This window comes from Nilaparvata lugens, chromosome 10 (genome assembly GCF_014356525.2).
Source record: "Nilaparvata lugens isolate BPH chromosome 10, ASM1435652v1, whole genome shotgun sequence".
Classification (NCBI taxonomy): domain Eukaryota; kingdom Metazoa; phylum Arthropoda; class Insecta; order Hemiptera; family Delphacidae; genus Nilaparvata; species Nilaparvata lugens.
Window position 1 is genome coordinate 40,736,766 of NC_052513.1, and position 27,482 is coordinate 40,764,247.

The following is a 27,482-nucleotide window of genomic DNA, read 5'->3' on the forward strand; positions in this document are numbered from 1 at the left end:
GGTCCAGACTAAGCGTCTGGCTAAACGGATATGGCGAGCGAAGCGAGCCTGACTGCTAGTAATATAATATTCCCAGGAATGGCTCTGATTGAAGTAGCAGTGCCCAATCAATTTTCCCGCGATAAATGCATTTCAATCTTCAACTTGGTGCCAACCTAACAAAGTCAACTCAACTTAATGCCAACCTGACAAAATTATTATTAATTTAGTTACCAGTTAACAACTATTTCGAAGAGGTACTCTCTCTAGATTATAGTTCTATATTAACATATGGTTTAGACATTTTTCAATTATAATTAAGAGATTGGAATAAGAAGAATATACATGCTAAAATACGAACTTCAAACTCTTAAAAACTACCCTTAGAGTTAAAATATTGCCAAAAGATTTCCTAGTGCGCCTCTAAAGGGCCAACTGAACATACCTACCAAATTTGAACGTTTTTGGTCTGGTCGATTTTTAGTTCTGCGAGTGAGTGAGTGAGTGAGTGAGTCAGTCAGTCAGTCAGTCAGTGAGTGAGTGCCATTTCGCTTTTATATATATATAGATTATATGTGAGCCGTTATAATATGAATAACACAATTTTCACCATCTTCTTCATATTTTTATTTCCCTGTTTTCCTTCTTCTTCTTGATTTTCTCCTTTCTCAAATTCCACTTTATAAAGTAGCATTGATGATACAGAGCACGCTCAAGTGTTGCGTATCAACTACTGTGTATCAGACTTGTGATTGGTGGAAGCACCTACCACTTGCCTCTGAATGGGAGGAGCCAGCTGGCATTGCACCAATCACAAGCCAGAAACTTTGATCCAGATCTGACTTTTTGTCAGCCGATCAAAATAACTTCTTGTCACATCAGGCAATTCTGAATAACTTAATTGATATGATAAATCCCTTATGGTCTAGAAAACAAATGAAGTGATCACTGTTTTCTCTTTAACAATCAGAAAACTCTTCAATTCAAAAATCGATATTTCATTGAAGTTTTCATTCAACTTCTTCTTCTTTTTCTTTTTCTTCTTCTTTTTCTTTTTCTTTTTCTTTTTCTTCTCCTTCTTCTTCTTCTTCTTCTTCTTCTTCTTCTTCTTCTTCTTCTTCTTCTTCTTCTTCTCCTCCTATCTTCTTCTTCTTCTTCTTCTTCTTCTTCTTCTTCTTCTTCTTCTTCTCCTTCCACTCCTTTCTTCTTCATTTTCAACTGTCTTCTTCACCCTGTTCTCCTTCTTTGTTATTCTTCTTCTTCTCCTGTCTTCTTTTGCTTTTCCTTCTCTGTCTTCTGCTTCTGGCTTCATATTCTTTCTTCTCCTTTCTCTAAATCCACTTTTTCAACTGAACAAGTAGCAATGATGGTTCATTGATGATACAGAGCAAGCTCAAGTGTTGCGTATCAACTACTGTGTATCAGACTTTTGATTCGTGGAAGCAACTCCTACTTTCCTCTGAATGGGAGGAGCCAGCTGACATTGTGGCAGTGACATTGCACCAATCACAAGCCAGCACTGTGACGTAGATGTCTTCTCTAGAAGTCTAGCTGTCTTCATATCCTTCTTTCATTCTCTTCACGTTCATGTTTTTCCTATTCATTCTGTCTGCTCCGTTCTCTTCTTCTTCTTCTTCTTCTTTTTCTTCTTCATCATCTTATTTTATCTGCTTTGTCAAATCACAGACAAGGATAGCAACACCAATCGAATACTGCCGTTATAACGTGGGCCTCATTATTGTTCATCCTTTAATCCAGAACTAATGCTCTGACCACACCTCAGGTCCCATAGAAAACGGATTATCCAGGACCTACTGTTATATAGACTACAGTAGGAATTTCGATTCAAATAGATAATTGATCGACAGGATTGAAGATACAGTGTTGAGTTGAAAAATTTAGCGACGGTTTGTCAATAGAAGTGTGTGCAGAAACTGAAATAGATCTAGCTTGTAGATGTGTATGGAGCTTGTTAGCAACAATAATTCCCAATTATTTGAATTTATCGGATTTTTCTATAATAATCATCACTTTTCTATGGCTTTTGGACTGTGACAGACACACCAAACAGTTTTCTATTCTAGTTCTGCACTAATAATTAACACAGGTTTTCCACTTCTGTAGAAAACAACCAATTATTATCATGCTTTGCTAGGTAGACAGCAGTGAGGGTTTTCCAATAAATCATTTTCGAAAAAAATCCCTTACAATTCATCACATCATTTTTTCTATTCGACTATAAGGGCACTGATAAATGGCTTCGAAATGAATCGAAATCCGGACAAGGCTATGAATCACTTCGACTTGACAATGAGAGATATCTGGATTTTCTGGAATAAATATCCATCCACTCTTCAAAATTTATATCTGCTGTAGCTTTGAATATTTCATAAGTATTTTCTATTTGTTGCTCTTGTTATAGGTTTATCGAATGGGTGTTTCAACTAGAAAAGTAGTTAATGGAAAAATTGTAACTGTGCGCAGGTATGTTTGAGAAGAAGAACAAACAAAAAATCCTAAGAAAAACAAAAAATGAGTTGAAATATTCCAGCTCACTTACTTGAAAAAACATAGAAGTAGAAGCTTTCCATAGATTAGTTGGTAAAAGAAATTTCATAAAGTCGGTTGGGAGTATCCTACTAGGAAACGTATAGTGCTATAGTGAGGTCCACGTTATAATGACAGTATTTGATCAACTTTGGTTTTGCTATCCTAGTCTATCATTTGACAAAGCCGGTGGTACTATCCTTTTCTAGGTCCACAACGATGCCAATTATTTTTTTGACAGTGTAAAAATATAATTAATTAATGCAGAGAATCGGCATCGCTATTCTTTTATTTTTATCCACTGCCATTATAACGTGAACCCCACTAAACGCATTTGGATTTAAGAAACAGGTATTACTTTCTTTCTAAAAGAGATGAACAAATGATTGAGCTCTACCATACTAGAAAGATAGCATATTAAGCTTTTCGTTGCCTTAGCTAATACCATCTTTTCTGTAAGGTTCTACTCTCATTTAAAGTGCATTAGTTTTTCTAGTAGAAATATCAGCATATTCCTTGCTCCACTCTAAGACTCCTTTGATATAGCCTGAAATGAGATTTGCTTCCCATACTTTTCCATTTCACTGTAGCTTATTAGATTATGTTGGCAATATTCCACCGCTCTCCTCTAGAATTCTCATTGTTCCAAGTTCGTATCGCAAACTTGCGGTAGGTTGAAGTATCTTTATAGTGAGACTCGCGCTTCGCGCTTGGTAGGGGGCTTCGCCCTCTGCATTCCCAGTAGGGTGGGTTAGCAGCCTCCGCGCTTTGCGCTCCGGCTGGGAGGCGGGCTTCGCACGCCCAATCGTCTTTTATGATTGTATAGTGTTGGGTAGCAGCGTCCGCGCTTCGCGCTCCAGCTGTGAGGCGGGCTTTATAGTGAGATTACGTTTTAGCCTTGTTGCAAATTGAGATACGACGTGACATGACGTGACGTGACGGACGTGAGTCTGCTAGATGAGTTAAAATCATATAAACATATTGTAATGTTCACACGTGCTAGCCTCGTCTCAATTTGAACATTATGATTTTCACTCATGAATATTATGAGGATATTAACTCATGTAGCAGACGCACGTCACGTCACGTCGTGTCTCAATTTGCGGCAAGTCTTACAGTAAGTTGATTTTAGAGGATAGCGTATTCGTTACGTTGTTTCATTTAAACATTACTCTTGCATTTATAATGGGAGATGATTATTTTAATGAGAGAAGAAGGCAAATCAGGAGATAGTTCCAAGGAAGAACGAATGAATGCACTGGTAGGGAGAAAAGAGAGAAGAAGTGGAAGAAGAAGAAGAATGATGGAAGAGTGAAAAGTAGGAGAGAGATGGGAATCAGGGAGAAAAATCAAGTGAATCCTGAGACTTATGTTGCCAACTATCATGAGATGTGGTGTTGTATTGGGAGGGGGTGAAGGGGATTTAAGCTCAACAAATGTCTATCGAGCAGGGAACAGAAGGCAAATTTAGGACAATGTCAGCTTCTGCTTTTCCCCCTCTAGACTCAGCAACAAATGTTTGGCTACTTTGCTCACCATGAGTTATAAGAGCAATTTATTATAAATTGTGCTATTTGGAGCAACAGTAGGCCCCGTACTTTTCGTATACCCTGTTTTTCAAGTGTTTACTGTGTCAATTTGAATCCCATCGTTATTCAATTGGTGAGAAATAAATAAGCAAAATGCTTTATATAAATATAAATTGTGAGTCAGAACAGGCAATTTCAAAAGAACAGGGAGATTTCTCAACTTTGTTATGTTGCAGCCCATAGTTTCAAATGTTAATCCTTTGGTTTATTGTTCTATCTATATATATAAAAGCGAAATGGCACTCACTCACTGACTGACTGACTGACTCACTCACTCACTCGCAGAACTAAAAATCTACCAGACCAAAAACGTTCAAATTTGATAGATATATTCAGTTGGCCCTTTAGAGGCGCACTAAGAAATCTTTTGACAATATTTTAACTCTAAGGGTTGAAAGCCCTTTAGTATGGGTGAAGTCTCGCTATTGGTCATGGGCTGTTAACCAATGAAGGTTGTACAAATGGAATTCACTGAGATATTGCATTATTTATTCAAATGCTAATGAATTAATAATTATTATCAAACAAAAACTCCAAATTAAATGCTGTTAATTCAATAATTGTTCGAATTTGAGATACTGGTTTAGATTGCTAAACCATTAATAATTATCATCTCTAGTAAACTGAAAGCAACAGAATATAGTCGTAGCAGATTATGTAGACATTGAGATGCAGAATATAGTAGTTTAGTATGGGTGAAGTCTCACTATTGGTCATGAGCACTTAACCAATGAAGGTTGCTTCACTGTCATTGACCGAGTCCTCTCAGAAATTGGCGTAACTGACCTTCCACTAAGAATTGAAACATTTATCTCGAATACGAACGACTTATATTGTCAAAACCACTGTTTCATCAAAACAATTCGAGATACTACTTTATGTTGTCACACCATAATCAATCTCTGGTAAACTGAAAGCTAAAAAAATTAGCAGCAGAATAATGTAGAGTGGAAGAAGACCCACGATTGGCTATTAGCTTTCAACCAATGAGGGTTGAGCTCTACTGTCATTGGTCGAGACTATTCTCCTGACCATATTTGGAATACTTGAGCGTTTCTAGTTTCGGCCAGTAGAGCTCAACGTCTATTGGTGAACACCTGATGGCCAATCGTAGTGCTCGATCCATTGTACTTGTGTGTGCCTGGTCTCGACCAATGGCAGTGGAGCTCAATCTTCATTGGTTAACAGCTGGAGACCAATCGTAGAGCTTCACCCACACTATTATATTCTGCTGCTCTATGTCTTGATTATGTTTACATAATATAATTGAAGACAATTTGTAAGTTTGGTAACTACAAGACTTAACCTATTTCGGACTATGTGTTACATTTTCTAAATTTGGGAGAGGAATAGCACAAGGTTACCCTATTTTTCCTCTACCTATCATTTCGATAATGTAATTATTGTATAAATGAATAAATGAATAAAGAGTCTTTAATGCTATATAATATACAATGGAAGCTTGGTTGAAGCTTGAAAGCTTAGTTGGGCGGAAATAAAATTCCCTAGTAATCCTCTTATTCAATTATCACTCTCTCGAAAGATGTAAATATTATTGTAGGCTACGACAATATTGTTCAGTTGAGACAGAAAAACTTCGGCAGGCTCATCAATAATTAGATAAGAAGCTTATTTGAAGATTATTTATTTACAACTCTTGAAAGGACATTATTTGAAGAGTAAAAGCCTTTTTTCAGAGTAACGAATTAAAACTCATCAACTGAAGTTTATAAGGTTGTTTTTCATGCAAATTAAACAGCTACAGTACAGTTGAGGATGAGGGAAATGGAAAATGAGACAGAGAGAGACAGACATTCAGCGGAACAGAGCAGAGGTATAAATGGGGATTGAAATTTGTGCTACTTTTTCGTTTCATTCTCTCGTCAGGCACTTGAATTTTGCAATTTCCAGTACAGTGAAATAGTATGGATTAGTATATTTCGCACCTAGAGCAGAAAATGAGATTTTTCCGGCTCGAAATCGGTTTTCAAGTCCGAGGCCGTAGGCCGAGGACTAGAAAAGATTGAGAGCTGGAAAAAAATTTTTGCCCGTGGTGCGAACGATATTTTTCGCCTCACACAAAAATAAAAAATTTATATATGTGAATAGTTGTTCACTAAGCACTTCCGATAGCAGAAGTGGAAGATGATAGCTCTAGCAAATCTGAGGTAATCTGAATATCAGGAAATTGTCCAAGTATTTTTATTTTTTATTCTGATTTGTCTAAATAACCTAAAAGATGATGTTCAATTATGTGGGAGGTTGAGTTTATACTTTTTTATTCTTTCAAATGACAATAAGATGATATTATTATAAATGTTTTAATTATTGAATAATGAACACAAATAATGACAAGTTTTTTGATCAGCTGTTTTTGATCACCTTTCTTAGTTCCATGTTAGCGGCTGGAAAGGGTACTCTTTCCGGGCTAGGCCAGAAAGAAACCTGTTCTGACGTCAGACGAGAGTCGTCTGCAAACAATGTCTTTCAGATCTACGTAGGGACCGGAAAACAGCTGCATTCTGTGCAGTGTGGCGAAAAATAGAATTATCAGGACAAGCTGTTAGTCTATATAAAAGCGAAATGGCACTCACTCACTCACTCACTCACTCGCATAACTAAAAATCTACCGGACCAAAAACGTTCAAATTTGGTAGGTATGTTCAGTTGGCCCTTTAGAGGCGTACTAAGAAATCTTTTGGCAATATTTTAACTCTAAGGGTTGTTTTTAAGGGTTTAAAGTTCGTCTTTTAGCATGTATATTCTTCTTCTCCCAATCTCTTAATTATAATTGAAATTTCCATATCATATGTTACTATAGAACTATAATCTAGATAGAGTACCTCTTCGAAACAGTTGTTAACTGGCAACTAAATTAATAATTTTGTCAGGTTGGCATTAAGTTGAGTTGACTTAGTGAGGTGGCACCAAGTTGAAGATTTAAATGCATTTATCGCGGAAAAATTTATTGGGCACTGCTTCTTCTATCCTGGGAATATATATTACTAGCCGTCAGGCTCGCTTCGCTCGCCATATCCGTTTAGCCAGACGTTTAGTCTGGACCCCCGACTGGATTGTTCTAACATATGATAAAAATGCTCAAATGAAAAATGCAGGCGAGCGAAGCGAGCCTGCTGATCTCATTCTTGGACGATCCAGTCGGGGGTCCAGGGGGCGGAGCCCCCTGGCTAGACGGATATGGCGAGCGAAGCGAGCCTGACGGCTAGTTGACTGATATAACTGTGACAGATACTATCAGTTTTCAAGGAATTGAAATCAATTTATATTAGTATAATTCTAATCAAAAAGAAGATTGAGTAGTTTGACGAGATATTGCAAACAATATATTGGGAGTAAAGCATTGAATTTGAGAGAAATTATGAATTCTTAGACTGGAGTCAAGATAGGCAACAAGAAAAAAATTAAATGCGAGATGGAGAGCTAGGAAAGTGAAATTCAGATTAAGAACCGAGTATTGAAAATGAAACATTGAATTTGAAAATAATTTTGATGATAGACTAGAGAAGAGTCAGAAAACGAAAACAAGATAAAGCGTGATAGACAGATAGAGGAGAGAAACAGCTGTGCTTAGTGAGAGAAGTTGTGTGTATTTTTGGGTTCAAAATTTTATAAAATAATTATGATTAATCCAATATGAAGTGATAATCAAGTGTTATATTTAAATATAGTTTGGTGTTTTAATTTCTCTAAACTCAAAATGTTTAGCTTGTATATATTTTTGGACGAAAATTGAACTTTAACGTTTTACAGTAGAAACATAACCTATTTTTGAACATTTTATCAATTTATCAAAATTTGGGAATGGAATAGATTTGGGCCAAGCCTGTTGTTCCTTCCTAATCATATTTATATGATTTGTTATTCTGTCCACAAATAAATAAATACACTATCATGCTTGCCTTTTTAAGTGATTTCAGAAAACTCAATTGAAAATGGCGGAAACCTACCTTTCTCCTGTATCCAATTTTAAGAAAAAAATATTCCATGATGAGTTTATGAGAGGGATATTTTACTTTGATTTATGGGGAGTTCAATATTTGTTCTCAAGTTTATTCTAGTTTGTTTCTAAGCAATATTCCAGTGTAACGATATGAAGATAGATAGATAGCTAGATAGATAGATAGATAGATAGATAGATAGATAGATAGATAGATAGATAGATAGATATATAGATAGATATTTATTGATAATTGTTACAAGGCTCTTGCCTATGGTAACATCTACAAAAATTGTCAATAAAATTAAATCAAACTTAAGAGATAAATAATTATTTAACAGTTCTGCATCAGTATAATCAATTACAAATACAGTATCAAAGAAAATAATATAGTATAATATTATTACCATATATAGTATATATGGTAACATCTACAAAAATTGACAATAAAATTAAATCAAACTTAAGAGATAAATAATTATTTAACAGTTCTGCATCAGTATAATCAATTAAAATACAGTACCAAAGAAGATAATATAGTATATATTAAGCCATCAACATTATACTAGATCACATTAGCAATACTGGAGGAAAGAAAAGATGTTATTTGCATCCATGTGGAATGAAACTTATCATGAAAGTATACCATGAAATGTTAAACTTCATAATACAATACAATAGTAGAAGAGAGGCATCAAAAGGGTATGAATAAATGGATTGAATAGAATTCAAAAGTGATAGTGAACTTGTGTGTGGACTAATCCTGAAGATGAGTTTATTATAATTATTTAGATTGAATTATCATTATTATCACAATTTTTTCATGAATTTTAGTAAGAAATGAGTTACTTTGATCAAGTCCAGGAAGGCAGAACCAGAATAGCATAAAGAAGGCCCTGAGCTGCCATTTTGCACGTTAAAACGCCTACAATTGCTATGCATCTGAATAAAGTCATAGAGGAACAATAGCATAAGTAGATATCCCATGGTATAGGGCGTTTATGTCGCAACTTTTACTGTTATCTCAAGCTGAGAGCCCACGTAATTCTTTCATGTGAAGCTTTATGACGCTGGTAGTCTTTCATACTGTGCCGTTCATACACTCTTACCCGGTCAAAACAGTAAAAATCGACAATAATCGACTTGAGATAACAGTAAAAGTTGCGACATAAACGCCCTATACCATGCGATATCTACTTATGCTATTGTTTCTCTATGATAAAGTGTACCGTCATGTCTATTTTGTACATTGAATGAGTTGTGTTGTCAAGCTTACAACTGATAACAAATCACAAGACTTTTACAGCGTACAATAATGGAGAATGTAGGATTTGGAGAGATATATACACGTACATCTTCAACTGACAGACGAACGTAGAGTAAATACTCTCAAAGAATACCAAAATTTGATACCAGTTCGACTCCGGAAGTAACAGAATAGGATCTCGATTCTACCGACTAAGTCCCTAAGCAAGGAGAGGAAAAGAGATGAGAAGTGGGAAGAAAAAGAGAAAAGGAAAAAGAGGTCTTATAGGAAAGAAAAGAGATGAGAAAAGAGGAGTCACAATGCAAGGTGAGAAAAAGAGATGAAAAGAGGAAAAACGTGGGAAGAAAATAGAGAAAAAAAGAGGAGAAGAGAGAAAAGGAAAAAGAGGTCTTATAGGAAAGAGGGAAGAAGAGAGAGGAAAAAAGAGAAGAAGAGAGAAAAAGGAGAGAAGAGAGAAAAGAAGAGAGAAAGGCTTACGAAGAAAAAGAGTGAAAAGATAGGAAGGAGGATGGAGAGGAAAAGTATACAAAGCCGACGCAAATCACTCTCACCGCATCTACTCTCTCTCTCTCTCTCACACATACACTCTCCATCTCTCTCACTCTCACCCCATCTACTCTCTCTCTCACACACACTCCATCTCTCCCACTCTCACCCTATCTACTGTCTCACACACTCTCCATCTCTCACTCTCACCCCATCTTCTCACACTCTCTCTCTCTCATACACATTACACACTCTCCATCTCTCTCACTCTCACCCTATCTACTCTCTCACACACACACTCTCAATCTCTCTCACTCTCACCCTATCTACTCTCTGATACACACACTCCATCTCTCTCACCCTCACCCATCTACTCTCTCTCTCATACACACTCCCCATCTCTCTCACTCTCACCCTATCTACTCTCTCTCACACACACACACACACTCAATCTCTCTCACTCTCACCCTATCTACTCTCTCACAAACAAAAACTCTCAATCTCTCTTACTCTCACCCTATGTACTCTCTCACACACTCTCCATCTCTCTCACTCTCACCCTATCTACTCTCTCTCTCACACATACACTCTCCATCTCTCACTCTCACCCCATCTTCTCACACTCTCTCTCTCTCATACACATTACACACTCTCCATCTCTCTCACTCTCACCCTATCTACTCTCTCACACACACACTCTCCATCTCTCTCACTCTCACCCTATCTACTCTCTCACACACACACTCTCAATCTCTCTCACTCTCACCCCATCTACTCTCTCTCACACACTCTCCATCTCTCTCACTCTCACCCTATCTACTCTCTCACCCTATCCACTCTCTCACACACACACTCTCCATCTCTCTCATTCTCACCCTAACTACTCTCTCTCACACATACTCTCCATCTCTCTCTCTCTCTCTCTCTCTCTCTCTCTCTCTCTCTCCCTCACTCTATCTCAGAGCCGTCGTTTGCAGAGTACATACAAATACAAATACATTCAAGTGTCCTGCGACTACATGCATGTATCTCACAATGTATCTCGTCTCAGATTTTCTACAGAGGAAAATTCCCGAAGGTCTGATATATAATCTTAGTAGGGGTTGCTTGCCCCTCAGAATTCTGATCGGAATGATATATTGCGCATACAGCAGCGACTTTTGTAAAAGACTAGAGTGAGAGAGAGAACATATCCCTGAGGAGAAAAAAGGTTGTTTGTATAATCTCTGAGAACCTGTTGGCAAGTCTTTCACTACAATGTTAGGTCTAATATATAAGGATATCAGGATTGTCCTACTCAATCTATAGTGAGGTCCACGTTATAATGACAGTTGAGAAAGATCAACGTTGCCGATCCTCTGTCTTGTGAATGCCTCCTAGAGACGGTAGCTGATACAGGTTTATTGATGAAATATTAGTAATATTAATTATTATTTAAAATAATAATAGGGGCACCGAGCTTCGCTCGTTATTTATTTATTGATAAACAGAACATAATTCTCTAAAATGATTGGGGGCGTACTAACAGGCACAGCCCAAAACAGTTTCTTCCCCGAATTTTGATTTATACACTATAAATGGTCCAAAAAGTAGGTTAGGTATGTTACTTGAATTCAGGTCCAGTTTTTGGTCAAAACATTTAAAAACAGACTTTTTTAATTTAGATTGTTTACAAACCAAATTGAATAACAAAATAACACTCACTAATCACTTAAAACTGTAAAATAATGATTAACTTTGAAAATTCTGTTATAGCCAACTTTCATTCTGAATGATACACCATGTCATGACAAAAAATCAGATAGTTTGATCAAGTTGAATCAAATTTCTAAATAATCGTGAGATCAGCTGGATGTGAGGTGGACACACATGCACTGTTCACTCTTTTCCATTACGGTATCGACAAACGATAAAATTTCCAGCTGTTCTTCCAAGGACGTATTCATCCTTTTAATGTCCTTCATCGAGTTATCCAAGGGTTGAGACCTAGTGCAATCGAAGCTTCATATCATAAACCTACTTTGTTCCAAATTTCGTGAAAATCGTTAGAGCCGTTTTCGAGTTCCGTTGAACATAAATATATACCCATATAAACATAACACATTGGATGATCTCTTTGCTGGAGATGAGAGATTGGAGCGGGTAGATGCATACACATATCTTGGGGCCCGGGTAACTTCTAATGCTGATCACTACACTGAAATTAAAATCAGGATAGAGAAAGCACGTGCTGCATTTATCAAATTGAAGAGTCTACTGATATCAAGAGATATAAAAATGGATCTCCGATTTCGTCTCCTTAAGTGTTTCGTGTTTCCAGTTCTGTTATATGGCATGGAAGCATGGACCTTGAATAAATTATATGAAAATTCAAGCCTTTGAGTTTTAGACCTACCGCAGAATGCTGAGAATCTCATATACAGACCATGTAACAAATGAAGAGGTTCTCAGAAGAATGGAGAAAAGGCCAGAGCTCATAGGTGAAATTATGGAACGAAAGTTAAAGTATCTAGGTCACATAATGAGGGGAAAGAAATGTGAAATATTGCACCTTATTATGCAAGGAAAAATAACAGAGAAGAGATCAGTGGGCAGAAGACGAATATCTTGGTTGCGCAACTTAAGGGATTGGTTCCAGTGTACATCCAATGACCTATTCAGAGCAGCTGTAAATAAAATTAAAATCACCATCATGATAGCCGAACTCCGCCATGGAGACGGTACATGAAGAAGAAGATAAACATAACCAGATAACCAGATAACCATATAAATAAATATATACAGAAATTGCTCGCTTAATATAATAAGATATATTATTGAGCAAGAAGTTATCATTTTCAATAATTTCATTATGAATTTTCATAATTGAAATGAAATATTTTGTTAAATGATTATCAATTTATATTTATTACATTGTTGAAAGACGATCTGGCAACTGAGTAAAGCTAGAAAGAGATGGCGCTATCCGCTTTGTTTAATTATAGACAAGGATAGCAATACCATTGCCAATCAAACACTGCCATGTAACGTGGACCTCACTATAGCAGTATCTGAAGTTGAAAATATCATCATATTACATTAAAATTCCGAACTTGAATGCTCTTCTAATCCGAACGAGAAAATACGACATACAGTTGATTATATTTCCCGAATAGAATTATGTGAATTCACATAATTGACTGCACTATAGAAGCTAGATTGATTATAATGTAATTTTATAACAGATGTGATTTTCTATTTTGAGAGCACTTACATATGCAAATTTCTCCCCTAAATCCACACGGGGGAACAGCCAAGGGAGGCCCCGCCTCTGGGTCCCCAGTCTACGTCAAGGTTCAATCTCAGCTCCTGCGAACAGAAAACTTTTCATCAATCCAAATCTGTCTGGTGTCTCATGAAACAAGAAGGTGAAAACTGATTTCCTTAACATTTGAAGCCCTGAGGAGAATGAAAATAGTTTTACTTTGTAATAATTATTTGAAATATCCAATGAAAGCTATTAGAACTAAGCTATATTGGATATTTGAAATAATTATCATAAAGTAGTAATATCTCAGCAATTGGTTAAACTGCAACTGCAATAAAATCTTCCATTAAAATAATTCTGTACCTGAGAGCTAGAAGAGCGTAAATCCATTTTTGACAAAATTATTCTGTTAGTGGTTCTAGTCCAGTTTTCGTACTCTATAGTTTATAGGTTATATATTGGGTTCTTCAATATAGAATGATTTTTGTTATCTGAGAAAACAAGAAACACTTCCCTATGAACTGTGTTGATTGTGATGGAATTATTGTAAATTTCAAGATAAATTTTGAGAATTAAAATCATTGATTGAACTGCAATCGAAATCAACTATAGAAATATGTTCCCATTGCAGACTGCTGTATTAAATCATAGAGAAAAGATATCATAAGAAGATATTCCATGGTATGGGACGTTCATGTTCCAAATTTCAAGCCGATTTTTTGTTAATTCAAGCCAATTACTGTCGACTACTGTCTATTATTATTGTTTTGGCCAAGTGGAAGTGTAAAATTTGCGTACAGATTTACGCGCCGCAAACATGAGCAATTCACTTTTAATCAGCTGATTATATCTGTATTTTTACAGAAACGGTAAGATATAGATATAAAAAGCTTGGCATCAGCTGATTAAAAGTGAATTGCTCATGTTCGCGGTGCGTAAATCTGTACGCACCTTGAGAACGGCACAGTATGAGAGACTGTGACGCTTCGCTAGCCATATCCGTCTAGCCAGGGGGCTCCGCCCCCTGGACCCCCGACTGGATCGTCCAAAAATGAGATCAGCGTGCTCGCTTCGCTCGCCTGCATTTTTTATTTGAGCGTGCTGCATTCCATCAGAAAGTCAAAGTACTGAGAAAACGCAGAAAAGCTGAGAAAAACGTTGGGAAAAACGCTGATTTTGGGCGTATCTTTGATGAAATATTAAAGTCACCTCATCACAAAATTTTCAGACCCTATAGCTAAACCTCTGTACCAAATTAGAACATTTTCTGTCTATTACATGATGAAAGAACTGAGAAAACGCAAAAAACCGCTAATTTTGGGCGTTATTTATCTTTGGCGTTATTTTAAATTCCTTCTAAAACAACATTATTACACCCTAGCTGAGCTTCTGTACTAAATTTGAACAACTTATGTTCATTTGTTCTCGATAAATCTGAGAAAAAGCATAAAACCGCTTATTTTGGTCGTATCTTTGACGTTATTGCAAATTCCTTCTAACACAACATTATTACACCCTAGCTGAGCTTCTGTACTAAATTTGAACATTTTCTGTTCATTTGTTCTCGATAAATCTGAGAAAAAGCAAAAAACGCTGGAAAAATTCTAATTTTGGGCGTATCTTTGACGTTATTGCAAATTCCTTCTAACACAACATTATTACACCCTAGTTTAGCTTCTGTACTAAATTTGAACATTTTCTGTTCATTTGTTCTCGATAAAGCTGAGAAAACGCTAAAAAACGCAGATTTTCTAGAAAAACGTATCTTTGGAAATTTTTTTAAAATCCGTTCTTAGTGCGCCTCTAAAGGGCCAACTGAACATACCTACCAAATTTGAACGTTTTTGGTCCGGTAGATTTTTAGTTCTGCGAGTGAGTGAGTGACATTTCGTTTTTATATAGACTACCAGCGTCACATAGCTTCACGGAAAATAAGTATTAGGACTATCGACTTGATTTTAACATTGAAAATGGAAACATAAATACCTATACCATGGGATATCTTATTGTGCTATATCTCCTCTATGATAAAATCTTTCAATAAATGTGAATTCCAAGATGAAGTCTGAAGATGAAAATCATTAATTGAAACACAAATTTGAAATTGTCAACCACTTTTTATTATTATAAATTATTATAATATATACAGAGCCAGGTTTCGTGGCTTTAGGTTAGGTCATCTTCAGCAAACAAACAGCTGAAGATGTGGCTGGTAAAGCCACGAAACCTGGTTCTGTATATATTATAATAATTTATAATAATAAAAAGTGGTTGACAATTTCAAATTTGTGTTTTCATTATGGAAAAGTACCACAACATCACTCACAACACAACTGTAAAATCATTAATTGGATTGCAATTGAAAATATTGATAGAAAATAAATTATGTTTCCATCGCAAACTGCTTTAATGTGGCCAGTGCAATAAACGAATCGATTCAATTATAGAAAATATGTTCCCATCACCGACTGCTGTATTGAATGTTTCCAAGGCAATGAACAAAACGAAGACAAAATTCATCCCCGGAAACAAAAACTGTGGTTTATTTCTGCTACGTCATTGCATTCAGCTAATTTCTTCAACAAAAATAAGGAGCTTAAGAGTGAAGTGGTATTCCATTTTCTGGGCTCAGAGCAAATCCCTGACTGTTCTCTCTAATTAGAGGTTTTCTGGGAAAATCAGAGGGAAATTAATTACTGTAACAAAAGCTGCCCATCAAGCTTTCGGGAATTATTTCATTTGTTTGAAACTCTTGAAATATTGATAATAAATTCAGTAATTCTCGTCAGAGAGCTGAACTTTGTCATTATATTTTGTGAAACCGTTATTCCCATTGCAGGTCATTTGATTTGATGCATCAGAAACCTCATCATCCAAATCTCAACAATTTCAAATAATTTGTAATGATCTGATCGTTTCAAATGTTTCAATGTCAGAATAGGAGTTAAGGTTGTTGGTTTAGTGAGGTCCACGTTATAATGGACATTATATTTATTCTAGCAGCAATGTTACTTTCTTATTAATATACTATAAATATATAGCTACGTTTAGCATCAACTTGCTAATGCAATAAGTAAGTATCCTTATTGTTCTTCGTTTCTTTGTTTGTGATGTTTTTTGGAAAATAAAGTTCAAAGTTCAAAGTGAGGTCCACGTTATAATGGCAGTGTTTGATTAGCAAGTGCTCTAACAACATAGCCAAGTTAACCTTTATGAGCAGACACTATGGATGAATAATGAAGACTACCCTTGTCCTTGAAGAGTTTGAAACTATAGTGAAGTCCACGTTATAATGGCAGTATTCGATCAACATTGGTGTTGCTATATCCTTGTCCATCATCCTTGTATCATGTTTGTATCATCTTCGTATCATCTCTCTATCATATTGTATCATCTTTGTATCATCTTCGTATCATCTCTCTCATATTGTATCATCTTTGTATCATCTTCGTATCATCTCTCTATCATATTGTATCATCTTCTATAGTGAGGTCCACATTATAATGGCAGTATTTGATTAACATTGATGTTGCTATCCTTGTCTATCATTCGGTAAAGCAGACAGCGCTATCCTATTCCAGCTTCGTAAAGCTGCCAGATCGCTTTACAATGATGTAGAAATATAATTATTAATTAACACAATATTTAATCTCAACTTTGAAAATATATCATTATTTAATCATAAAAAATATATTTTCTTGACGATAAAATACAATTCATTATTTTTAACAAGAATGAACAAAAAAATCTAATAGGCATTATTTGTTTAACAATGATTTTGCTATCCTTGTCTATCATTCGATAAAGCAGAAGGCGCTATCATTTTCTATCTTCGTTAAGTTCCCAGATCGTTCTACAATGATGTATAAATATAATTAATTAACAAAACATTTTATCTCAATTTTTAAAATATGTCATCTAATTAATCAAGAATATATTTTTTGAAGAATAAAATAGACTACAATTCATTATTTCTAACAAGAATAAACAAAAAAAAATGTAATAGTTAATATTACACCAGATATACCGTTTCATTATATCATTTTTATATGAGAATCATTTTTATATGATATATCTTTTCTTTGAGAATTTATAAGTTCATTTATTTAATAAAAATAACATTTTTCAACATTCTTAATCAGTGTAAAATCCAGAACTGATACAGTATTCATAAAATCACAGAAATCTTCTTTGAAATCCTCTGTAACCAATCTTCCTAGAAGCAATTTATCCATTTATCCTCTGTAGAAGGCAGTGTCAAGGCAGAGAATCTGCAACGTTGTTCTTCTATCTTTCTCAACTGTCATTATAACGACGTGGACCTCACTGTAACAATATTGCCAAGTTTGCCTTTGTGATCAGACACTATGGATAGTTAATGAAGACTCCTGCTAGTCCTTGATGAGTTCTTAACTGGAGTTTAGTTTGTAACTGAGGTTTAGTTTGAACTCGGGTCAAGTTTTCAGCGGAGCTGTTTGCGGTGGTCATGAGGGGTGATTGGAGACGAAGGTGGAGAAGGTCAGTTCAGTTAAAATTACGTCTTCATCTCAGGTGATACACTCTGAAACACTCAAGTGTTTATCTCTTGAGGTGTACTTAATATTGAATTTCATGATATTCCACTGTAACTTATCAGATTGCTTCCCGAAAGCGTATAGCATCAATTTGTATAGCTGCTTGGCATGAAACCATTATTTGAACATTTTTTGATAGAAATTTTCTCATCAATTTCTGAATTCAATTCACCAAAGTAATTGACCGAGCGAAATGAGGTCTAAGATTCAAGTCGACGGTTTGGCATTTCTCTTAATGTTTAAATATAAATGTTGCGCATTTACGGCGAAATACGGTAATAGATTTTCATGAAATTTGACAGGTATGTTCCTTTTTAAATTGCGCGTCGACGTATATACAACGGTTTGGAAATTTTGCATTTCAAGGATAATATAAAAGGAAAAAGGAGCCTCCTTCATACGTCAATATTAGAGTGAAAATCAGACTATAGAATTATTAATCATAAATCAGCTGTCGAGTTGACTATAAATTGCATGCCATGACGCAATATCTCAATGTAACTTGGTAAAAAATTAGAAGCTGTGTACATTGCATTGCTCATTGAATGCAATTTTTATGCCCTAGGATGCAAAGAACTTATAACAGCTCGGCTGGGCGCCTAGATGTCTTCTGGTTTTCTCGCGCTAAATTCCGGAAAGTGTTATATGATAATTAAATCTTGTGTAAGCATAATCTGATCAAATAAATAGTAAGTGTATCAATGTGGATGTGCTTTTGTTTTGGGACGTCGTTATAACTGCGCAAGGTGTACTGTTTACAGAACTACTAGTCTATAATAAATAAACATTTTTCATCGAATTTTTGTCTTGATAGACAGTCGATTGATTTATCTCACTAGTGCTTATTTATTACTCAGCAGGAGCTATAAATATTGCGGGCTGAAGCATTAAATCAAGAATATACTTTCTCACCTTCACTATCTTTCATTATTCATTCTCTCACTCCACCTGCCACTCCTCTAGCCATTACCTGGTAATTACAAATTTCTAGTAAATGAAAAGACTAAGAAATTGTCAAAAACTACAGATTTCATTAAAAGTAGAATGATAGGTTTCGGTTGTTACACCATTGTCAATCTCTGATAGTTTATTAGACTAAAAAATTGTCAAAAACTTCAGATTTATAATTATTATTCAACGAAAATCCTAAATAAATGCTGTAAATCACCCCGAAGACTTCTGCTACTGCAGACATTGACAACAGGGTTAACAGCTAGATGGAAATTCGATGAGAACTACTATCCAAAAATTAGTTGCCAGCCCGGGAATCGAACCCGGTACCTCCCAATTGCTATCTCTATTTAATTATCTCTATTTACCTATTATTATCTCTATTTAATTCCATGTGTAACTTCAGATCTCATTAAAAGTAGAATGATAGTTTTCGGTTGTTACAACATTGTCAATCTCTGATAGTTTATTAGAATAAGAAATTGTCAAAAACCACAGATTCTATTAAAAGTAGAAAGATAGGTTTCGGTTGTTACACCATTGTCAATCTCTGATAGTTTATTAGACTAAGAAATTGTCAAAAACTACAGATTCCATTAAAAGTAGAATGATAGTTTTCGGTATTTTTACACCATTGTCAATCTCTGATAGTTTATTAGAATAAGAAATTGTCAAAAACTACAGATTTCATTAAAAGTAGAATGATAGGTTTCGGTTGTTACACCATTGTCAATCTCTGATAGTTTATTAGACTAAGAAATTGTCAAAAACTACAGATTTCATTAAAAGTAGAATGATAGGTTTCGGTTGTTACACCATTGTCAATCTCTGATAGTTTATTAGACTAAGAAATTGTCAAAAACTACAGATTCCATTAAAAGTAGAATGATAGTTTTCGGTTGTTACGCCATTGTCAATCTCTGATAGTTTATTAGAATAAGAAATTGTCAAAAACTACAGATTTCATTAAAAGTAGAATGATAGGTTTCGGTTGTTACACCATTGTCAATCTCTGATAGTTTATAAGAATAAGAAATTGTCAAAAACTACAGATTTCATTAACAGTAGAATAATAGGTTTCGGCTGTTACACCATTGTCAATCTCTGATAGTTTATTAGAATGAGAAATTGTCAAAAACTACAGATTCCATTAAAAGTAGAAAGATAGGTTTCGGTTGTTACACCACTGTCAATCATGATAGTTCATTTTGAGATGTCAGAGATTGATTGACACTGGTCTAACAACCAAAACCGGTCTTTCTACTTTTAATAAAATCTGTGGTTTTTGACAATTTCTTATTCTTTTTATTTAATATGAATAATTTACCATAATATCAACTTCTCAACTACACAAAAAGTGACAATTTATTTTTCATTACTTGTTTTCCCCGATTCTATCTTTGTTAAATAACCATTATAATGACAGGAATCTCATTGTAGGCTAATAGAAATTTTCAAACCAGAAATTGACATGTTTTACCAATTTTCACTAAAATATCTGTGACTGTACTCAGGTTGATAAAACCATAGAGAAACGATAGCATAAGTAGATATCCCATGGTATAGGGAATTTATGTCGCAACTTCTACTGTTATCCCAAGCCGATAGTTCACGTAGTTCTTTCCCATGCAGCTGTGTGACGCTGGTAGTCTCTCAAATTGTGCCGTTCATACCTATCACCCCAACAAAACAGTTAAAATTGACAATAATCGACAGTAATCGGCTTGAGATAACAGTAAAAGTTGCGACATAAATTCTCTATACCATGGGATATCTACTTACGCTATTGTTTCTCTATGATAAAACTCTCTCATTCAATAACAGGTCACAAGAGAATGAATAAATAATATAAGTTGACATTTATTGAGTATTAACTAACAAAATTCACTGTCGTAATGAGAGAAAAAATATGAGAAAAATAAGAAAATCTTCAAAAATGAACTGCAATGTTCTACACATTTTCAAAAACTATTCATGATTTGGAAATTACTTCTTCATTTCCTTTTTACTCTACTAATTCCTCATTCACTAACATCAGAATGACTAAGAATAAAGCCTGGTTTTCATTAGTAAAGTTAGTGGTAGAGTTCCCTGGGCAAGTACTGACTATCTTGTGAACTCTCCCAATGAAAACGTTCATGGTAGAGTACTAGTTTTTAGTAGAGTAGAGCGGGATAGCACCGTGGGATATTACTCTACCACTTGCCTACCATACCACCGCTTCTAACTCCACTCTACCACTACTATGCTAATGTAAACAGTCTCGAGATAGTAGAGTAGAATCGTGCCGTAGGCTATCAATTTTAAGAAGTACAGTATCGATATTTTATTAATAAGAGTTAATTTATTTGAGTGTTAATAAGTGATTAAGCGTTTATTTATTGAAAAATACTAATAGTGGATAGTACTCTACCACTTGCCTTCCCCCACCACCGCTTCTCACTCTACTCTACCACTACTATGCTAATGAAAACAGTCTCGAGCTAGTAGAGTAGAGTCGTGCCGTAGGCTATCAAGTTTAAGAAGTACAGTATCGATATCTTATTAAAAAGAGTTAATTTATTTAAGTGTTAATGAGTGTTTAAGCGTTTATTTATTGAAAAATAGTACTAGTGGATAGTACTTTACCACTTGCCCTCTTGGCATATTTATTATGGCATATTTCTTGATATTTTATTGAAAAGAGTTAATTTATTAAGTGTTTAAGCGTTTATTTATTGATGAATAGTAATAGTGGATAGTACTCTACCACTTGCCTCCCCCCACCACAGCTTCTCACTCTACTCCACCACTACTATGTTAATGAAAACAGTCTCGAGCTAGTAGAATAGAGTCATGCAGTAGGCTATGAAGTTTAAAAGGTATTGATATTAATTAAAAAGTGTTAATACGTGTTCAAGTGTTAATTTATTGAAAAGTATTGACATTTTAAGGTTAGTTCGGTTCACTAGACAACACACTTTACCTACTATTCTCAATTGTAGTGAAAACAGCTACTCGACCAAGTAACTAGAGTAAAGTTAGTATGCTAGTCACTCGACCAAGTAAGTAGAGTAGAGTTAGTATGCCAGTTACTCGACCACTAAGGCCCAAATTAACGAAAAACGAAAACTAGGTTTAAGCGACAGTTGATTCTTAATCAGATGAATTCGAATATTGACTTTGTAATACGATTTTTGGTTTATTTAGAATCAACTGGTGCTCAAACCAAGTTTTATTTTTGGTGAATTCGGACCTTACTCTACTAGTGAAAACCAGGCTTAAGATGAGTTGACGATTTTGGAGTAAACCAAGTTCACTGTCCTTATTGAGAGCGAGAAAAAAGAGAGGAGAAATGAGTGTTCGATTTGGTGTTGGGTGTTTACTTACCGGCCAGGATCCGACGTCCTGTCCGAGGGCGAATATTCCCACTGGGAATATGCCGAACTGCGAGGGAATTCCCGGATAGGGCTTTCTGGCGATCAGCGTGTAGTTTCCTTCCGGGTCCCCGTGCTCGTCCATGTACACCATGTACCTTAAAATCACACCAAAATACTATTTTAATATTATTGAAGATCATCACGTTTTATAATGAACTGTACACATTTTTAAAGACTGTAATATTGAATGTATACTAGGAGAAACAGTACCCAATATTTATTGATTCGATACTTACTTTTTCTTCTTCTTCTTCGTCATCATCATCATCATCATCATCATCATCATCATCATCATCATCATCATCATCATCATCATCATCATCATCATCATCATCATCATCATCATCATCATCATCATCATCATCATCATCATCATCATCATCATCATCATCATCATCATCATCATCATCATCATCATCATCATCATCATCATCATCATCATCATCATCTTCTTCTTCTTCTTCTTCTTCTTCTTCTTCTTCTTCTTCTTCTTCCTCTCCTTCCCCTTATTCTTCTCATTCTCCTTCTCCGTCTTCTCCTTCTCCTCCTCCTTCTCCTCCTCCTCCTCCTCCTCCTCCTCCATCATCCTCTCCTGTCTTTTTTTGCTTGTTCTGACCCTGTCTTCTTCAACCTATCTCCTTCTCCTTCTTTTCTTGTCTTCTACATCTTCTTCTCCTGACTTATCCTTTGTCTTCTTCTTATTTTCCTTCTTCTTATTGTTCTTGTTGTAGTTCTTCTTCTCCTGCTTCCAATTCTCCTATACTTTTTCTTAAACGTTTTCTCCTCTGAAGAAAATTGCAGTGTTTCAATGATACACAAGCTCAAGTGTTGCGTATCAAATACTGTGTATCAGACTTGTGATAGGTGAAAGCAACTCCCACTTGCCTCTGAATGGGAGGAGCCAGCTGACATTGCACCAATCACAAACCAGCAACTGTGACGTAGTTCTGTTGTCTTGTCAGGCGATCATAGATAGCTCACTCTTTGTTAAATTTGAAAACTCTACTAAAGAACCTGAATAATAATTGTTGATCACGATTGATATGATAAATCCCTATTTGCGTAGAAAAGAATCACTCAGTGGTTTAAAAAGCTTCAGAATAAAGGTTCTGGAGTTTTATGAATATTTTATGAAATTTTTAAATCTCCGTCTGGAATCTCATAAAACTGTTTGCTTTACATGCAACTGAACATCTTATATAATACTTCCCCTTGTTCTTTTCCTTCTTTCTTTTTCTTCTTCTTTATTTTCTTCTTCTTCTTCCTCTCTTTCGCCTCCATTTAATCTTCTCAATACTTTTAATTCCACTGTCCTCCATTTTCTCCTTATGCTTTCAATCAATATTGAATGGTGCATTCATCACCATTCAATGGTGCATTTATCACTGGTGCATTCATCACCATTCAATGGTGCATTTATCACTGGTGCATTCATCACCATTCAATGGTGCATTTATCACTGGTGCATTCATCACCATTCAATGGTGCATTTATCACTGGTGCATTCATCACCATTCAATGGTGGATTTATCACTGGTACATTCATCACCATTCAATGGTGCATTTATCACTGGTACATTCATCACCATTCAATGGTGCATTTATCACTGGTACAATCATCACCATTCAATGGTGCATTTATCACTGGTACATTCATCACCATTCAATGGTGCATTTATCACTGGTACATTCATCACCATTCAATGGTGCATTTATCACTTGTGCATTCATCACCATTCAATGGTGCATTTATCACTGGTACATTCATCACCATTCAATGGTGCATTTATCACTGGTACATTCATCACCATTCAATGGTGCATTTATCACTGGTACATTCATCTACATTCAATGGTGCATTTATCACTTGTGCATTCATCACCATTCAATGGTGCATTTATCACTGGTACATTCATCACCATTCAATGGTGCATTTATAACTGGTAAATTCATCACCATTCAATGGTGCATTTATCACTGGTGCATTCATCACCATTCAATGGTGCATTTATCACTGGTACATTCATCACCATTCAATGGTGCATTTATCACTGGTGCATTCATCACCATTCAATGGTGCATTTATCACTGGTGCATTCATCACCATTCAATGGTGCATTTATCACTGATGCATTCATCAGCATTCAATGGTGCATTAATCACTGGTGCATTCATCACCATTCAATGGTGCATTTATCACTGGTACATTCATCACCATTCAATGGTGCATTTATCACTTGTGCATTCATCACCATTCAATGGTGCATTTATCACTGGTGCATTCATCACCATTCAATGGTGCATTTATCACTGGTACATTCATCACCATTCAATGGTGCTTTATCACTGGTGCATTCATCACCATTCAATGGTGCATTTATCACTGTACATTCATCACCATTCAATGATGCATTTATCACTGGTACATTCATCACCATTCAATGGTGCATTTATCACTTGTGCATTCATCACCATTCAATGGTGCATTTATCACTGGTACATTCATCACCATTCAATGGTGCATTTATCACTGGTACATTCATCACCATTCATGGTGCATTTATCACTGGTGCATTCATCACCATTCATGGTGCATTTATCACTGGTTCATTCATCACCATTCAATGGTGCATTTATCACTGGTGCATTCATCACCATTCAATGGTGCATTTATCACTGGTGCATTCATCACCATTCAATGGTGCATTTATCACTGATGCATTCATCAGCATTCAATGGTGCATTTATCACTTGTGCATTCATCACCATTCAATGGTGCATTTATCACTGGTACATTCATCACCATTCAATGGTGCATTTATCACTGGTACATTCATCACCATTCAATGGTGCATTTATCACTGGTGCATTCATCACCATTCAATGGTGCATTTATCACTGGTTCATTCATCACCATTCAATGGTGCATTTATCACTGGTGCATTCATCACCATTCAATGGTGCATTTATCACGTGGGCATCATCACCATTCAATGGTGCATTTATCACTGATGCATTCATCAGCATTCATGGTGCATTTATCACTGGTGCATTCATCACCATTCAATGGTGCATTTATCACTGGTACATTCATCACCATTCAATGGTGCATTTATCACTTGTGCATTCATCACCATTCAATGGTGCATTTATCACTGGTGCATTCATCACCATTCAATGGTGCATTTATCACTGGTACATTCATCATCATTCAATGGTGCATTTATCACTGGTGCATTCATCAGCATTCAATGGTGCATTTATCACTGGTGCATTCATCACCATTCAATGGTGCATTCATCACTGATGCATTCATCAGCATTCAATGGTGCATTTATCACTGGTGCATTCATCAGCATTCAATGGTGCATTTATCACTGATGCATTCATCAGCATTCAATGGTGCATTTATCACTGGTGCATTCATCACCATTCAATGGTGCATTTATCACTGGTGCATTCATCTTTGATTATGACAATGGAACTGATTCAAACTGAATTTTATTTCCAAAACAAGAGAAACTCAAACATAACAACAAGTAACATACTGTTAAAGTACAGTATATTCCAATGATTCAATTTCAACCTTTTTTCTAATACTCAATTCATTGAAAATACTGAGGTCTCTACCTGAACATAAATTATTACAGGACAGCGAATTCTATCAGTAATTTTCCGAGTGATGGCACTGATTCAATTTATAGGAATTACAGGAGAGAATATGATTCACAACTCTCACAAAATCAGAGAGGAATCTTTTTATGAATTATTGATGAAATAGAACGTTTGAAATCTGAATTGCTCGAATTCAGTTGCCAGAGCTCAGCAATCACCGACTCAATTTGAACGACTCAGAGAATATTATTTCTTAGTAATATTTCAAAAATCACCCATGGATAATAATATTTCAACTGGAAGAATTTTCAGCAGTTACATCTATTTACGAGTAAATAGGTCATTGGTTTGAAAGATTTTTCCTCCATCTGGAACTCTATAGATTAAGAAGCTCTAATGTGAATCAAATTTGAATTCGATCGTTAAACATGTGAACGCATCAAGCTGTTTATGACAGAGATAGTCTGAGTTGCAGAGAGTGAGAGAAAGATTGATTGATTTATTCCTTTTAGTGGTAAAGTACAATCTTCTACGTAAGAATGGAATTCAATTCAATTTATTTATTCACACACACACACATAAGATACATCAATATGAAATAAAAATTAATTACATCAATAAAAAAACATTACAGTATAAAATAAATAACATAAATATGAGAACACATTACAATATTAGAAGGCAAATTATGCATGTTATGTGGTGAAGAAGGGTAGAGGATCAAAAGTTCTTCCAACTATGGCTATCCATGTCATAGGAAGGCTTTAAATAGGAATTAGGTTTAAACTGATAGTTCTGTGAACAGTAGATCTCACGCAATATTCTCATTCACAAGTACCTGATTGAAACTATAGACTTTAGGAAATACAGCAATAGACTGGCTTCTCCACACATCTGTGTAATCACTTGTCAGCTGATTTACGATGAATAATAATAATTCTATAGTCTGATTTTACTCTAATATTGGCGTATGAAGGAGGCTCCTTTTTCCTTTTACATTATCCTTGAATTGCAAAATTTTCAAAAACCTTGTATTTATGTCGACGCGCAATTCAAAAAGGAACATACATGTCAAATTTCATGGAAATCTATTACCGCGTTTCGCCGTAAATGCGCAACATATAGAGATTTAAACATTTAAACAAGAGAAATGCCAAACCGTCGACTTGAATCTTAGACCTCACTTCGCTCGGTCAACTAGGTTCACTAAGGCCCGTGAAAGATTCTAGAGCTATAATTTCAACCTCGCTAATACTGTAAATAATAAATTAAAAGCAAATTTGATCGTTTTTTTATCGTTTCGGAATGAAACAATTTATTGAATTACGTTAAACTAAGTTATATCAAAGATATGTAAAATGAAGCATTCATGAAATCGCTTGATACATAATCTAATTTTTGAAAAGCCCTAATTTTGATTATTTTTAAGTGCACAGGAAAAATTACTAATTTGAAGGCGCTGAATCCAATATGAAATTAAAATTAATCTGTCTCTTGTTTTGCGTTGAGCCAAACAGTCCATTCGTAGTCCAGTCCTATTGCGTGAATCGACCTTTAGGAGTCTAGATCCTCTTTGCCACATAACACTTGACATTTTATACAAATTGATAATTCTGAATAACAAAATTGAGACTATTCTGAAAATTCTAAAAAGATAGATAGAGAGAGAAAGAGTATGAGAGAATAGAGAAAGATTGAGTACTTTATTTATGTAGATTACAATATAATATACTGGCTTATACACTTATATACAATAGCTTACAATACAGCAAAATTATAGATTAATTCACATAAGATAGATTAAGAAAATAATTATTGAACTGTATATGAATGAAAAATGAGCCACTGAC

General features: G+C 35.3%; 1 protein-coding gene across 1 annotated transcript in view; it reads right to left on the reverse strand.

The window, feature by feature from the left end:
* LOC111056274 (guanylate cyclase 32E-like) overlaps window positions 1-22,112 on the reverse strand; it is a gene marked incomplete at its 5' end in the record, with an annotated part of 64,747 nt that extends 42,635 nt beyond the window's left edge. The window contains 3 exon segments of the mRNA XM_039436867.1: window positions 13,080-13,140; window positions 13,142-13,174; window positions 21,968-22,112. Coding sequence (XP_039292801.1) covers window positions 13,080-13,140; window positions 13,142-13,174; window positions 21,968-22,108 — 235 coding nt within the window.
* Between the last annotated feature and the right edge of the window lie 5,370 nt (window positions 22,113-27,482).